General features: G+C 33.6%; 1 protein-coding gene across 4 annotated transcripts in view; it reads left to right on the top strand.

The window, feature by feature from the left end:
• LOC116347556 (GATA-binding factor C) overlaps positions 1-14,748 on the top strand; it is a 70,479-nt gene that overhangs the window by 32,065 nt on the left and 23,666 nt on the right. For 3 of the 4 annotated variants that reach the window (XM_031778191.1, XM_031778192.1, XM_031778190.1), the window contains exons 3-5: positions 5,794-6,059; positions 6,183-6,717; positions 14,482-14,627. In XM_031778191.1, coding sequence (XP_031634051.1) covers positions 5,794-6,059; positions 6,183-6,717; positions 14,482-14,627 — 947 coding nt within the window. The remainder of the gene's footprint in view (positions 1-5,793; positions 6,060-6,182; positions 6,718-14,481; positions 14,628-14,748) is intronic. The other variant, XM_031778193.1, reaches the window with a different exon arrangement.

The raw sequence follows: 14,748 nt of genomic DNA, 5'->3' as shown, positions 1-14,748 counted from the left end.
GACTCCTTAAGCACATACAATAAAATATTTGTTTTACGTTGGCTTATTCTTCTCTAACTCGATGCGCGACCACATACTGCGGCCATACATTCGAAAACTTAAATGTTTGTAAGTTGCAGCGAGCCCAAAACTTCACATCATTTCAACAAATCCCGAATTTCGTTTTCTCGTGCTGTTTGTTCACTCCTTGTCTGGATTATGTTCATAATGTAATGACTGTTCATTTTTTTTCTTCTTCTTCTCGCTCTCTCTTTGCCATCATCCAAAGAGAAACATGCAAATAATGTCGATATGTTTATAAATTTACTTGAAATGAAATTATTATTTAGCTGTAAACAAAACACTTACGCTATTTAAGAAATGCCATGCACGAAACGAACGAAACACACACAGTGTAACACACACACGCGCGTGTGGTTTGTGCGCGCGACTTTTTTTTATCTACATACTGATTTTCTGGTTGGGATTTTTTGTTATTCGGTTTCTGTTGCATGATTAGAGCCATCATGATATCATGGCTGTGAAAATTATTTTCAATAGTAAATTTTGTTGTTCAAATGCCTTGGTGATTTTGTCAATGATTATAAACGTGATTGTTGTTGCTTGAAGCTTGTCTTCCAACCATAAATGATTCATAAAATGCCATATTTAATTTAATGACAGCCTCCATTGAAAGGTGCTAAACATTATTATGTTATCAATAAATCGACGAATTATATCGACGTTCGTTGTGAGTGTACGATACGGGGTATCGTGTCTGCAACAGAAATATCATGCAGAGATTCAACTCGGCGGACAAAAGGACTTGAAATTGATGTTTGTTTCTCTTTCTCTCTGTGTCTCTTTATCTCTTTGAATTTAACTGTAAAACGGTTGGATGTCAATTGTTTTGAATTTAATAATGACAATAGCGATAGCATAAACAATGCTCACACATTCTCCATTCAAAATTCATTTTTTATTTATTTATTTAATTCTTGTTACTAAAAACACTTCAAAAACAAAAAAAATTGTGTCAAATTTCAATTAAGACGAAAGTGTTTCATTTGTTCCCATCAAATTAGAAATTCAATCCACGAAAATGAAATAATAATTCAATAAATAATGTTGGATATCATTTCATTACGTCGAAATAAAGTAAAAGTAATTTATTAAATCAAATTTCCCGAGAAAGAAAATCGCCGAGAATAGTAAAATGAATCGAATGGACAGAACAGGACAGAAAGAATGATCTCAGTGCCACACTTTAATGTTGTAATACGTATCTATGAATATACGTACACACGAATATGGCAAAAAACACACCAGAGAGAAACACCATAAAAATGTTGATTAGCCTGTGTACGCGCTCGTTCTTTCGCATCCATCGTGCGCATTGTATTAAATCAAAAAGCGTGTACACATAAAAAAGGCAACAACAATGAGTCTCTCATAAGTAAAGAACTTAATGAAACTTGAACAAAATTCCATTGGGAAAAAAAACAACAACACAAATACTAGCGCACACACACACACACTTTACAATCTTAGCAATAAGAAGCCGTTCGCGCAAGCATTTGGATATATTCAGAATTTCTTCAAACGAAACGAAGCGAAAATGAGAGAGTGAGCAGGAAAGAAAGAAAGAAGAGAGGCGCACTAAAAAAAAGTTGTTGTTAGTTTTTTCATAAACAAACACATAACTTCTGAAACAAAGCCGCAGAAGGTGGCATTTAGAAATACTGCATGAATGAGAGAAGAGTTATTTAATGCAAACAACAATATCATCACCAGCTGAATCCAATGAAATATGATTGTCTTGATTCAAGACTCTTGAACGAGGAAAATGCATGGAATAAATTGAGCGTTGGTGGGGAAAGTGTAGAGTGCATTTCAAGCCAAAATTCTCGGAACTTTATGTCATAATTATCTGTCAGGGATAAAAACAAAATAATAATACAAATGCAATATTCTCTCAGCTGCATAACACTCGATACATTGCGCATTAAATCAAATGTCCTGCCATTGTTCACGATTGTTACTCTCATGTTTTTTCAATTATATACTTTTTTCGGCTATTCCAAAGAAATTATAACATTAGCCGGCTGGCAAAGAAATATGTCAGAGATGAACTCTGATGAGTGAAAATTGTCTTTCTTCATGAACATTCCACATAAATAGAGTTGCAACTGGATGCCGAATGAGAGTGAGCTCGCGCGTCAATTGCTTAAAATAATGCCGAATGCGTGCGGCGATTTATGCTTTTATCAATTAAACCACAACAATAAAATGCATTTAGCGCACGGTCTGGCACAACCAGCCAACATATAATTATGATTTTTTATAAAGCAAGGCGATTTAATGCAGCTAAAAACAGTTCGTCTGTCGGCTAATTAACGTTTTCATTCAGTCCAATAAAACTGAAGCAGAAGATGCAACTTTAATTGGAACTAAATTGAATAAATATGCTCATTTTTTATTTAAAAAAAATGAAGAATCATACACAAAATCAAGGAAAAATTGCGAAAATTTATTTGAATAAAAAAAGAGAAATGAAAAATCTTCCAGACACATTAATGTTATGCTTAAATGCAATTCTGCGGGCAAGAAAATTAAAAAAGAACTCGCTGAAATAATAATAATAATAAAGAAAGATTTTGAAGGGCATTCATCAATTTTTCTGGATATATTTTCGCAAATCGCATTTTTAATGTAGTGTAAAAACACCAATTTGTACTTGATTCATAGTGTACTCGAACAACGTACAAAATGGCCAAACATGTAGAAAGGTTTCTGGTCCATTTATTATGCAATGTAGTGTAGCAGTTATTGGAATCCAATTGGTTTTGCAATTGTTGGCATTTTGCTTCAAATTAAAAGAAGAATGAAACAAAGGAATTGCATAAAATGTTTGAATGTTCACAAAAGCATGAGCATAAGCTTGATATAAAAAAAACACACACCGCAACAACAACAATAACCCAACAACAAAAACAAATAAGCACAAATGTTCGACAATTGTCCAAATGAATAAACCAACAACTATAATTGAAACCGAACAACTTGGAATAACAAAACGAGGAAGCGGTTCAAAATGTATCTAGCTTATGGTAAACAACGCTCTTGTACTCAATGCTGTTTGCCACATGTACGTAGGCCACCGAAGCTCAACACAATAGCAACACGAATATTACTTTTTTTTCTCAAAAAAATAAAAAAAAATATTATGCGCAATGGTCGTCTAATAGGCTTTTTGTTTTCGTTATTACTACAAACAATTAAATGAATTCCTTAGCAAATCATTGTTCTGTGCTGCACATTTGTGCCAAAAGTCATGTAATCTTATTTTAAGTATCGTTTCGTTGTTTATACGTTTTATTCTTCTCAAGTTGTCTTGAAGGCCTTTTACCCCCTGTTTTTTGTTGTTATTTTCACGAGAGATAAGCGCAGTCAAAACTACATCTGAAGTAGTTCGCTCTGTGTATATCACACTTGATATGTGATATCAAAATGATTGATAATTTGTAATTTATACACATGGTCACACATTTTGTTTGATTTATGCATTATTTTTCCGTATGAATGATTCTCAATCATCTTACCACTTCAAAGTCTTTTTTATGCTCAGTGCCGCTAAGAATGCTGATATTGCAACACCGAAGATCGTAAGAAATATGTAAACGTATACATTCTGCTGGAGGACATTGATAATCCTGAAATACGCGCGGTAGATTTAGATGATGTAATATTTCATTCAACGGCAATTATTCATCGATGGATCGATTGATATGAAATTGCATTGCTTCCTTTGCCAATTCAAGTCGAGGTCCATATGTTGGTTGTTAACATCTCTGATCTGGATGGCGAGTGTATCATTATGGGATTTTGAATTCATAATCATTGCAAAATATATTAGACTTTGTAAAATAAACAAAGTCATTTGATTATTTTCGAAAACATTGCATGCAACGCTTGTTAGAAATTCTCATTGTCTTAACTACGAAAAGTATATCGAATTCGATTCGAATTTCATGAGGATGATTGATTTTTTCTTTTCGCTCTCGTACGCCGGAAAATCAGTACAAAATTAGTGAGTGCATGATAAATGGTTTTGTGTTTTTATGACTTGCTTACGAAAAGTTCCGTATGTTATATGTTCTGTGCGACACACGAGAGCACACATTTTTGCTCAAGTTTCAGACAAAGTAAGACGGCCCCAAGACAATTTGTGATGCATGAGCTAAAATCCAAAGAATCACCTTGTATAACATTCCATAATCATTTTTTTTCTCTTCTTCTTCATTGAACCTCTGAGATGCAGAAGAAAAAAGAGAAAAAAAAAATCACTACAACTACAACGATATTAAAAGCGATTTGTTGCAATCTTCGATAAAACTATGTGTACTCTGTGTGTTTATCCTTGGCTGCCAATAAAACAGTGAAAGAAAATTATACAGAATTGCGATGGAAAAACGTCGCGATCTCGCTTACATTCTTCATAGGAAGGTGCACAATGGCATTATTTAAAATATATATAATACATACATATCGAAGGCACTAAATTTATGGCAATTTCTCCTCTGGTAGTTTTTCACTTATTATTATTATATTCCATTTCCAAAGCGTTGCAATTTCTATGGCCATTTCAATAAAACTGACACTCAATTTAACCGAATACCGACACCGGCCGTTTGTCGTCATCATCGGTCGCGCGGTGTGTATGAGGTAATCGTATATGATATGTATTTTTTCGAGCAACATTCTTTTCATGATTTGCTTTAATTGTGACAATGAGTCGCACTAGTTGCGGATCAAGTTGATGTTGAACGGATGATGGTACAGTTTTTTTTTATATTCATATTATTGTTGATGCTTTATCGTCAATGCATATAGTACCGTGCAAAAGAATCATGGTTGCTTGGTCAAGAGGATGGTGAATAATAGCAATAATAAGTGGTGTTAGTCATATATATTATTACTGACATTATGCCTAAACCGTTGTTTTATCATAATCGCCTCAAGTCAAACAAAAACAACACAAAAATCAAAGCAAAAAAAATATTCGACAAGAATCGCGGTCACTGCATTGCACCTAAATAAGCAAAACCGCTGTGTATCGAGCATCATAGTGGATCATACTGAAAACACGAGAGAGAGACAATAAAGTAATCGTAAACTACTTACTCACGCCGTACATACAAATTTTTCGATCCACATACACACATATTCAATGGTGATATGAGTTCGATGAGTGTTTAGCCATTTTTGTTGAATTGTTTCCCAGTGTGTATTTATTATGATAATAACCAGTGTGCAAAACGTTCCGTCAGCACACACATACTGGATGGATGGCAACTATACAGCACATTGACCAACGCGATATCGTTGTTGGCCTGCATATAAGAGAGTGCACCACATTAAATTCATAATACCATTTTTAACGATCATTATTTATTTTCCATATGGACAATGAATAAATTATGGAAGTACATTATTATGTATTAAAATAGTCGCCTCTTCATTTCATATTGGTTGGGTCGGGTGTTTGCGGAATATGAAATGCTGCACCTTTCCTTATTTCACAATAAATAATTATATACGGATTAAAATTAATGTAAAGTGTTTGTATTATTGTCGGCATAACGTGTGTTATAATGCCCATAAGATATATGATGATGAATACATTTCATTGGCATATTTATTCATTTTAAGTCAACATCAATTTATTAGTTATGATTTAAATAAAAAAAAAAACGAAAGATTTTTAGAGAAATAACATTTTAATTTTGATTTTCTTTTGTCGTACCATTTCAGCATCAAGAATGACAACTTCGCACAGCACACAACAGATTTGTAGGCCACATTTTCATGCGCCATTACATCCTTGGCTCAGCGAACCAAAATCATTAGCACCAGGCAGTCCATGGGGTAGCCCATTTGCTTGTCCTCAAGAGCCACAAGACAAAGTTGGTCAAGTAGTACAAAGTCATCAAACAGGTCAACACTTGTTTTCATTTCCGCCAACACCACCAAAAGATTCAACACCTGATTCAGTACAAACAGGACCTTCCGAGTATCAAGTATGTAACGAAATTCTTTTTTTTTTTTTTCAAATTTGTCAGTGATCCCTTAGATCAAATTAACTTGATTGAAAATTCGAATTTTTTATCTTTTTTTGAAATTTTCTTCATTTAATTTCACAGGCCGCAGTGAATGCGTTTATGCATCAAGCTCAAGCATCATCGACTACCTCATTATCAACTGACAATTGTTCATCGTTAGATATAAAACCTTCGATACAACAAAATGGTACAAGTCAATCATCGGCACCGAAACAACGTGAAGGTACGACATCATCAAGTGGCAATACCAATACACACAATAACAATAACAGTTCGAATAGCAATAATAATAACAATACGAATAGTAGTAGTAATCAAAGTAGTTCCTTAAATGGTGGAATTTTCGATAATGCACAAAGTGTATATGGAAACAGTGGAAGCGGCTATGAGAATAGCTACCAAAGCTATCATCAAGCAGGCAATGTACCCACAGCGTCTGGATCATTTCACAGCGCAAATGCGTCCAGTGCTGGTGGTACAAATATTGGCAATATGCGATCGAATTTAAGTCCGCCAATTCATTCCCATCATCATCATCATCATCATTCGTCGTCACTGTCATCGTCATCATCGGCCGGCAATAAACCACAAAGGACCAAACCGCGGACCAGTGCTGGTGAGCAAGAAACATTTTTTTGGCATTTTTTTACATACTGACAACATGCACACCTCTTTCATTACACCATACAATTTATTTAGATATGCATCAAGAGTGCTTCAAACAACATTTTCAAAACAAAAGTGTTGTCAGTATGTTTAAAAATCAATTCTAATAACATCAACACACAAAAAAAAATAGAAATCCAAGTTAGACACGATTTGTGGGGTTTTTCCCATTTCGGTTAATTTACAATTTATCATTATTGTTTGTTTAATTTTTTATTATTCTTCTTTTGTTCTAAGTGTTTGTATTTATGTAATTATTACTTTATGTGATTAATGCTTTCTTTGGGTATTTTTTTTCTTCTTTGTTTATTTTTACGCTATTCTAATTTTCACTGACTGATCGATTGTACATGCATATTTGTCGTTGATATAGAAGAGGAGCGCTAATAAAATGACATATCGAATGCAAACAATCGACCTTAAATCACTTTATCACCTGTGCTATATACAATGAAAACTCACCGTTCTCAATTACTGTATACGGCAAGTGTTTGTGTATTTGCTCAGAAGTACACACACTTGCTCTATACATGTTGGACTGCATTCTCGATTTTGTTGTTGATGAATGTTTGTTAAGCGTACACGTAATATCTATTGCATTTTCTTGTCGTTTGGTGAAGCTAAATGTCTAAATATATCGTAATATTTTTGTTTATTTGTGAATAGAAGCCACACCACTGCGAATAATTTGCTCACTTTTATCTGAACAGAAAAACAATGGCATATACAAAAACTGAGCGACAAATCAGCGCATTATGCAAAATTTATGGAAATAAATCAGTTTTTAAGATGCTATTTTTTTTCTGCTTTGCATATTCGTTTGCATTTTGGTCAATTGATTTTTGATTTAATATTCTGCACTTTGTCTCAGCGTGGCTTTTGTGTTTTTTTTTCATCACCATATCACTAAGGCACACTTCCAATTTTCACTGTTCACTAAACGTTTTATTATTATCGAACAATTTTAAAAAAGAGATACTAACAAGATAATAATTGATTGCACCAATTTCATTTCATTTCGAAAGAAAACCTGGTGCCCGACAAAGATAGAACCAATTCAACGAAAGAAAAAAAGGCACCGACTGAAGTGAAGCATTAAATAATAATAAGCATAATAGTAATTATGCTCATCTGGCATCGATTGTTTGTCTTAATCAATACCAATTACCTAAATCGACACGTTTGCGCCATATAATTATGTTGGTTTGTTTGAAAAGGAAGAAAATAATTGAAATGAAAAAAAAATGCCGAGAAAATCGATTTTATGAATTGGTTATGTGTATTTAGAACGAACGCACCGAACTTATAATTTAACAATTTACGTCAAAATATTGTGGTTGCTTTTTTTATATTCATTCTTTTCATCAAGCATTGATAAGGTTTTCAAAGGTTGGTGTGTAGCATTTCTCTCAAGACGTGAAATTCTCTCAAACGAACAATCAACAAGAGTGTAGTGTACAATGATTTTCTCACTATGCATGTTTGCTGCTGCTGGATTAAATTTCGTTAAATATCGAAGGTGAACCACTTAATAGCGTTTATTCTCCCTTTTTTCCTCGTCGTTCCACACGCGCGAAATCCATCTTGAGCACGATCTAAACAAGAACGAACACAAAATATTTACAAAACCGTTACAAGAGTGCTACATATGTTCAGTGATTATGGTCGCCTTTTTTTCTCTGTTGCGCTCTTGCTCTTGCGTCGAAGTGCTTGCAAAGTGCAGACTGTTTTTGGATGCATGCACGCACCCAATTCTTATGTGGTGACACATGTACCAAGCAATTCGTGTGAATTTTATGGCCAATTAATAAATTCAATTCAGATCGAAACCGTTCTTCTCGTTTGCCCAATATTGGTTCTCCCTCGACGAAGTTATCTGTCGTCAACATTCGAATCATTCTGTTCATTCGATGCAGCCCCTTCGATCGAAATCATACGTCCGTGTTTAGTCATTTGGTAGCAGCAAAGTAATTAAAGCGAAATACAACAAAAAGACAAACAATAAATTGCCAGAATGACATCTTCGTACACCAACAACAACACCACATTCAATGTGCTCTTCAGAGTTTTTTTTGTGTGTGATACTTCTAGTCCTTCAGTTCCTTACAGTTGTGTCTTGTGCACTTTTTTTTTAATACGGTTGAAACACCATTATTAATAAAAAGCAACATCAAAACACACAACATACATATATGAACTTTTTACATATACAAATTTTCGATACTCGATAGAACGAAAAAGAAAAACGAAAAACGTGACTTTAAACAGAAGGAAGAAAAATCGACATGGCTATATAAATACAGCACACACATATACATGTACATTTTAGGTGAACCATCATTCTTTGAACGGCAAGAGTTCGCGTGCTTTGCTATCTTCTTCTTTCGGTTTTTTTTTTATTTCCACAGAAATGACTGTAATCATATTTGCTTCGGCTGCAAAATGTACCAAAGTATCCAATTGTACATGGGGTTCGACCGAATCGATCATTACCATTCACTCGAGCTCACTATCTTCCCATCGTGCATTGTTCTTTTTGTGTCTCTGTCTCTCTCCACGTGTGTGTATCAGTGTGTGTATTTGCCAATGTTAATTAAATAATACGGGCGCATTCGTAATTGTTCTCAATTTTATTCATATTTTTATGGGTATTCGCATACTCTCGACAACTCTCTGGTCCTTTTGCACATTGTATTTCTCATTGTTTCATTTTCTGTGCAACACAAAAGACTCTCTGGCATCTTGGTGCACAGCGACAAATTCCCACAGCAGCAATATAACGAGCATCATAGAACGAAAAGAATTGCGAATATAAAAAACAACAACAACAAAATAACAATCAAAATCCCAATGCCATATAAAGTTGAAACAAAAACATAGATAAAAAACAAGGCATGAATGGTTTATGGAGAGTGAGGAGTTACGAGTGTAACGAAACAAATTATCAAATAATTCATAATATATATCGATGTTTTCATACAATTTTTCGCAGGCCACATTGATTTTTATCGCCGTACTCTGATCAAGATGGTCAATTCAATGCTGGTCTATATCGATCGACCGATCTTATAACGACTCTTACCGCACAATAGTGCACTGTACCAGAAATGCGTTCTTTTTTTTCGCTAGCTGTTTCTGATGCCAGTAATTCTCATAGAAAAAAAATAGACTTTTGCTGTTGTACAACAATTAGCAGTCAATTAATTAACTGCATTATCCTATCGCTATTTTTTTAGCGCTTTTATTCATTTCAAAAATCTATTTCAATTGAAATGATGTCGATTTGTGTAACGATGCCATTTGAACAGAAGTTCAAAAAACGAAGAAACATTTTTGTCATTAGTAAGAACATCGCGTCTTACATATAAGTTGAGAAATGTTTCAGTTCGAAACAAAATGCACCTGCGCACTCACGCATCGCTTGTTGTGCACATTGAAAATGAAGCGCCGCAAATTCAAACCATACGATAACCGACTACTGAACCAAACCCAAAATGAATGAATTTATAGCTTGATTGTTGTATTCATTTCATTCGATCACATTAGATCAGGTATTCATTTGTTGTTCACAACGAATAGAAGATCACGCAATAAACCAAACCGAATTAAAAAGAAAATCGAAGGAAAAAATGCATTAAATTCATTACCTCTGCCAAAAACTCCCTTTTGCCTCCTTTTCCACCGTTTTGTTTCTCTTTCTCTCTTTCTGTGTACGAATATTTGTATCGATACGTCACAATAAAATAACAACAACAGATATACGAAGGAGGGAAACATGAATTCTTCTGAAAGCGGTTAGAATTTATCCGAAATAAAAAAAAAGACGACGAAGAATAAAATTCGAAAATTTAATGCCCAAATCGAGGACATATTTTTTATCGGTGACAGTTCTGTTTTGTGAAATTCTTAGTAACAAAACAACGAGAAAAAAAATATATATATGGAGAGAATGGGCACTGGCATCTGTGGCTGTATGCGTGAGAAGCACAAATGAAATAAATAACAAAATGTCATTAAGGTTTTATTTTTCTACGACTGTCCTGTGTGTGTGTGTGACTGTGTTTTTTATGCCCATTCTTATTATTCGTCACATAATTGCCTAAACCATACTCTCTATTCGCTTCAATTCGTTTATTGGCGTCATCAAAACATGTTACTAGAACTGTTCCATTCCCATTCTCTATCTCACTCTCTCTCTCTAATAATTTCATGATGTTACAGTGCCGGTAGGTGACCATAGCGCAATTTCTAATCATCATATGGTCAACAGAAACACACCGAGAAACATTCATAATACATAAAATAAAAATTCAGACCTTGTTTCGGTTTGGGTCGATGATGGTTGAAAGCGAACCTCTAAATCAGCATCCATGCAGTTAGGACGAACATAAGAAAAGACATCGTTTTAATTTTATTCATTGTCTGAAACAAAACACCAACGATGAAATCAGAAAATAGAAGCAAAGAAAACGAAAGAGAATAAATGATCACTTTGCCACAATATTGTTGTTAGGGCACCAAAAATTCAATGTTTTACCTGTTTTCATCTGTAAAACGATCGTTGATCGCCTCTTTTTCATTCCCTCTCGTCCAATGTGAATTGGATATATACATAGTGTTTATGCTCTTGATACCGTTTGCGCTTCAACTTGGTAGTTCGACGATATATATTGACCATGTGAAATCGGGTGCTCATAGTGTTTAAATTTATTACCTTTGTTTCATATGCGAAATTGGAAGAGATACACCGAATTAAACAAAAAAAAAATCAATGAGCTTAATACATACATCGATTCGAACATTATCTCATTCTCGACAAGAAAAACTATGGTCTAAAAAAACATTCAAATTTTATACTCGCAAAACACAGGTCGTACAAATAAATGTTATCTTCGTTGAAAATTGTGCTTTTTCTCCGCGGAATATTCACATTGTATTGAATTCAATTTCAAGTTTCAATGAAACTCAATGTTTTTTGTACTCTCGAGCAGAGAGCGAATGAAAAATAAATGAAAAATTGATTAATATTCAGTTTATTTTATATTGTGCGTAAACCGACAAAGATTTGTCACATTAAAATGGTGGCATAATTCGCACATTTTATCTCTCTTAAGGCCTTAATGGCTCTCTTAAGGTCAATTTGATTGAAAACATTTTTTTTTTACAATCACTAAAACTATTTTTAATTATATTTCGATATAATTATTAAATAAAACCTACTCATAAAAGCGCAATAAAAACCATATCGTGCCAAATGGTTTCCGATAAATTTGTTCAGTGAATTTTTTTATTATATTTATTTATGTTTGGTTTTTATTTGATTGAATGTTTATTTTTCATTTTTATTTCAATTTTTAGTTATGCTCACAGCGTGTCTTTCGTTGTTGTTGTTGTTGTGTTTCTTGATCACCACGACGAATGCGTGTATGAATTTCCATATTGTCATACAAATTTTAATCATTTTAAAATTTCTAGCTAGCAAAAGGTGCTACCGAAAGTTACGAAAGAATCTTTGGGGATTTTTTTTATCTGAATTTGCATCAATCAAAATAAATTAAAACTGTCCTTCGATTCAGCTCATTATTCCGCGAGTATTGCTCGTACCTGTACAAATACCGTGATGATAAATACCGTGGAAAAAAATAAATTTTTTTTTTCTATGGCCCATCGAAAAAAAACTGTATGTTTTTCGTGTAAATTGTGCGTGAAAATGGTCTAATTTAGATAATTAGTTTAGTCGAAATAATGTCAATGAATCACTGAGTTTAAACGATCATGGAGTTTGAGTACAGAAATTTAAAGCATGGCTAGTTTCACTTTGAAGCCATTGTACGCAGTCGAACGATGATGTTCTGGTGATCAACGATATGAATACAGAAAAAACTAATACAATTTCATAGTCAATTTTGGATGACAAACGCTCAAAAATAATGAACAATTTTCTGCTGAATGGTCAACGAAGAAACTGTTCATTTATCATTAGAGTTTCCACAAACACATAAAATAATAATAAAAATAGAAAAGGTTGATTTCTTCGAAACTAGACACAAACAAATCAAATGATGAAAAATAGATGAGTTTCTATATCGTACCACATGTTAACTGAAAGTGTTCAGTAGCAACTGTCACTTGGCTTCGTAGTCACGGCTTTTGTTCCACATCTTTCTTCATTTCGTCCATGATCGTTCAGACGCCATGTAGTTTTTGTCTCCAATGAAATTTATTAATTTATTTATCGTACACCCAATGGAATACCGTGATTTTCGTGAAATGAAAGACGATACAAAAACCACACAATGTTTAATTTGAAGTAAAGGGAAAAGCATTTCCAAAGGTTGAAAAGAAGAAAACAATTTTCGAAAATTTTCGTTGAATAAAACGGTGTACGCATGGCATAGTCAACCAAATCACGATGTCAACGAAAGATGTTAAAAATTGAAAATAAAATGAGAATTTGTTGTAGAAGAAAGCATAAGGGAAAAAAAGGTAAAACAAACTATAAAAAACCGTTGTGACTGCTAATAAATCAGCTTTTTAATGATCCGAGGTCGTAATTTTCCTGTTTGGCATAACAAACGAAAACGCACAGCGCACGACTGTAAGAAAGAGCGAGAACGAGAAGAAATGCGTTCCATTGCTGAACATTTCGGGTGTTCGTTGTTCGTGCGTCGTACGAATATGTTATGCCATTGGCCTGTTCGGCACAAGCTTGACCTAGAGTCGTTCATCTAGAAGAAACAAAGTGTCCACGACTACCCATCTGTTTTTTTTTTGAATAAGTGTAATTTTGTAGTACAATTTTGAAACAAGACACTATTATGTTGTACACACCTCAAGATTAGAGATTTACGTAATTCATCTTCAGAACAATTTTAACCGCAAATATTTCTTAGAAAAAGTTCATTCTCAAAAATGCTTACACTAGTTAAACTAGTTAATTCAGAAAAGTGGCCATTCATTCATGAAATTTGCAAAAAAAATGAATGAATTTTTTTTATATATATTTTAATAGAAACAAAAGACACACTATTTTTCCATTTTACATTTATTGCATTGAAAGTTCATTGATAGTATTTGTATGTTGTTGTGTTTATGTATCGAAAAAGCACACCCATATAGTCTCACACATTGCGTGATAAAATGTTCAATGTTTTGCATTTAATTTTTTTCTTTGTGTTTCACTTTACATTGTATACACATTGCAAGTACACGCGTGTGTTTGTGCTTCAGGTAGTTTACATAAATTTCCATTATTAAATTTAAATCGACAGAGAAAAAGGAGAAGCGAAAACAAAAATCCATAATAACAATAATGAATGATTGTAATATTAACTTAAATAGTGCACTATAAAAATTGTAAGCGAAAAAAATAGTCTAAGTAATTTGCAACATATCGATATGATTATGTAATTAATACAGGAAACAAAATCATGTAGTTGACGAACGATAAAACGGATATTTAGTAAACGAGAGAGAAATGTAAAAAATTTAGAATTTATTTCGATGTAACACAAATTTTTCGCCATTTGGTACACGAATTTTTTAATGTGAAAATTTCCCTACATGATTTTGTTTCCGTCGTTGCGTTGTGAAAATCGAAATATATTGTCGAAATGAAATCGCCTCGATTTCCGCTTCGACTCGGAACCATTTCGATGAGTGCAGAGTGCACCCTGTATCTAATGTAAATTGCTGTTCTTTTTCTATTTCACAGAGGGTAGAGAGTGCGTAAATTGTGGTGCAACATCAACGCCATTATGGCGACGAGACGGCACTGGTCATTATTTGTGTAATGCATGTGGACTTTATTACAAAATGAATGGACAAAACAGACCTTTAATTAAACCGAAAAGAAGACTGGTAAGTTGCACTAAAGTTTATTTTCATTTTTTTTTATTTTGCAAAATATATCATATGCCATTTGAATCCTCTCGATTCGTATACATGAAAATTGCATTGAAAAAGCCGAAAAACAAAATCG

This window comes from Contarinia nasturtii, unplaced genomic scaffold (assembly GCF_009176525.2).
Source record: "Contarinia nasturtii isolate CC-2019 unplaced genomic scaffold, AAFC_CNas_1.1 Cnas_scaffold_1964, whole genome shotgun sequence".
Classification (NCBI taxonomy): Eukaryota; Metazoa; Arthropoda; class Insecta; order Diptera; family Cecidomyiidae; genus Contarinia; species Contarinia nasturtii.
This window is presented reverse-complemented; position numbering and strand designations above follow the sequence as displayed.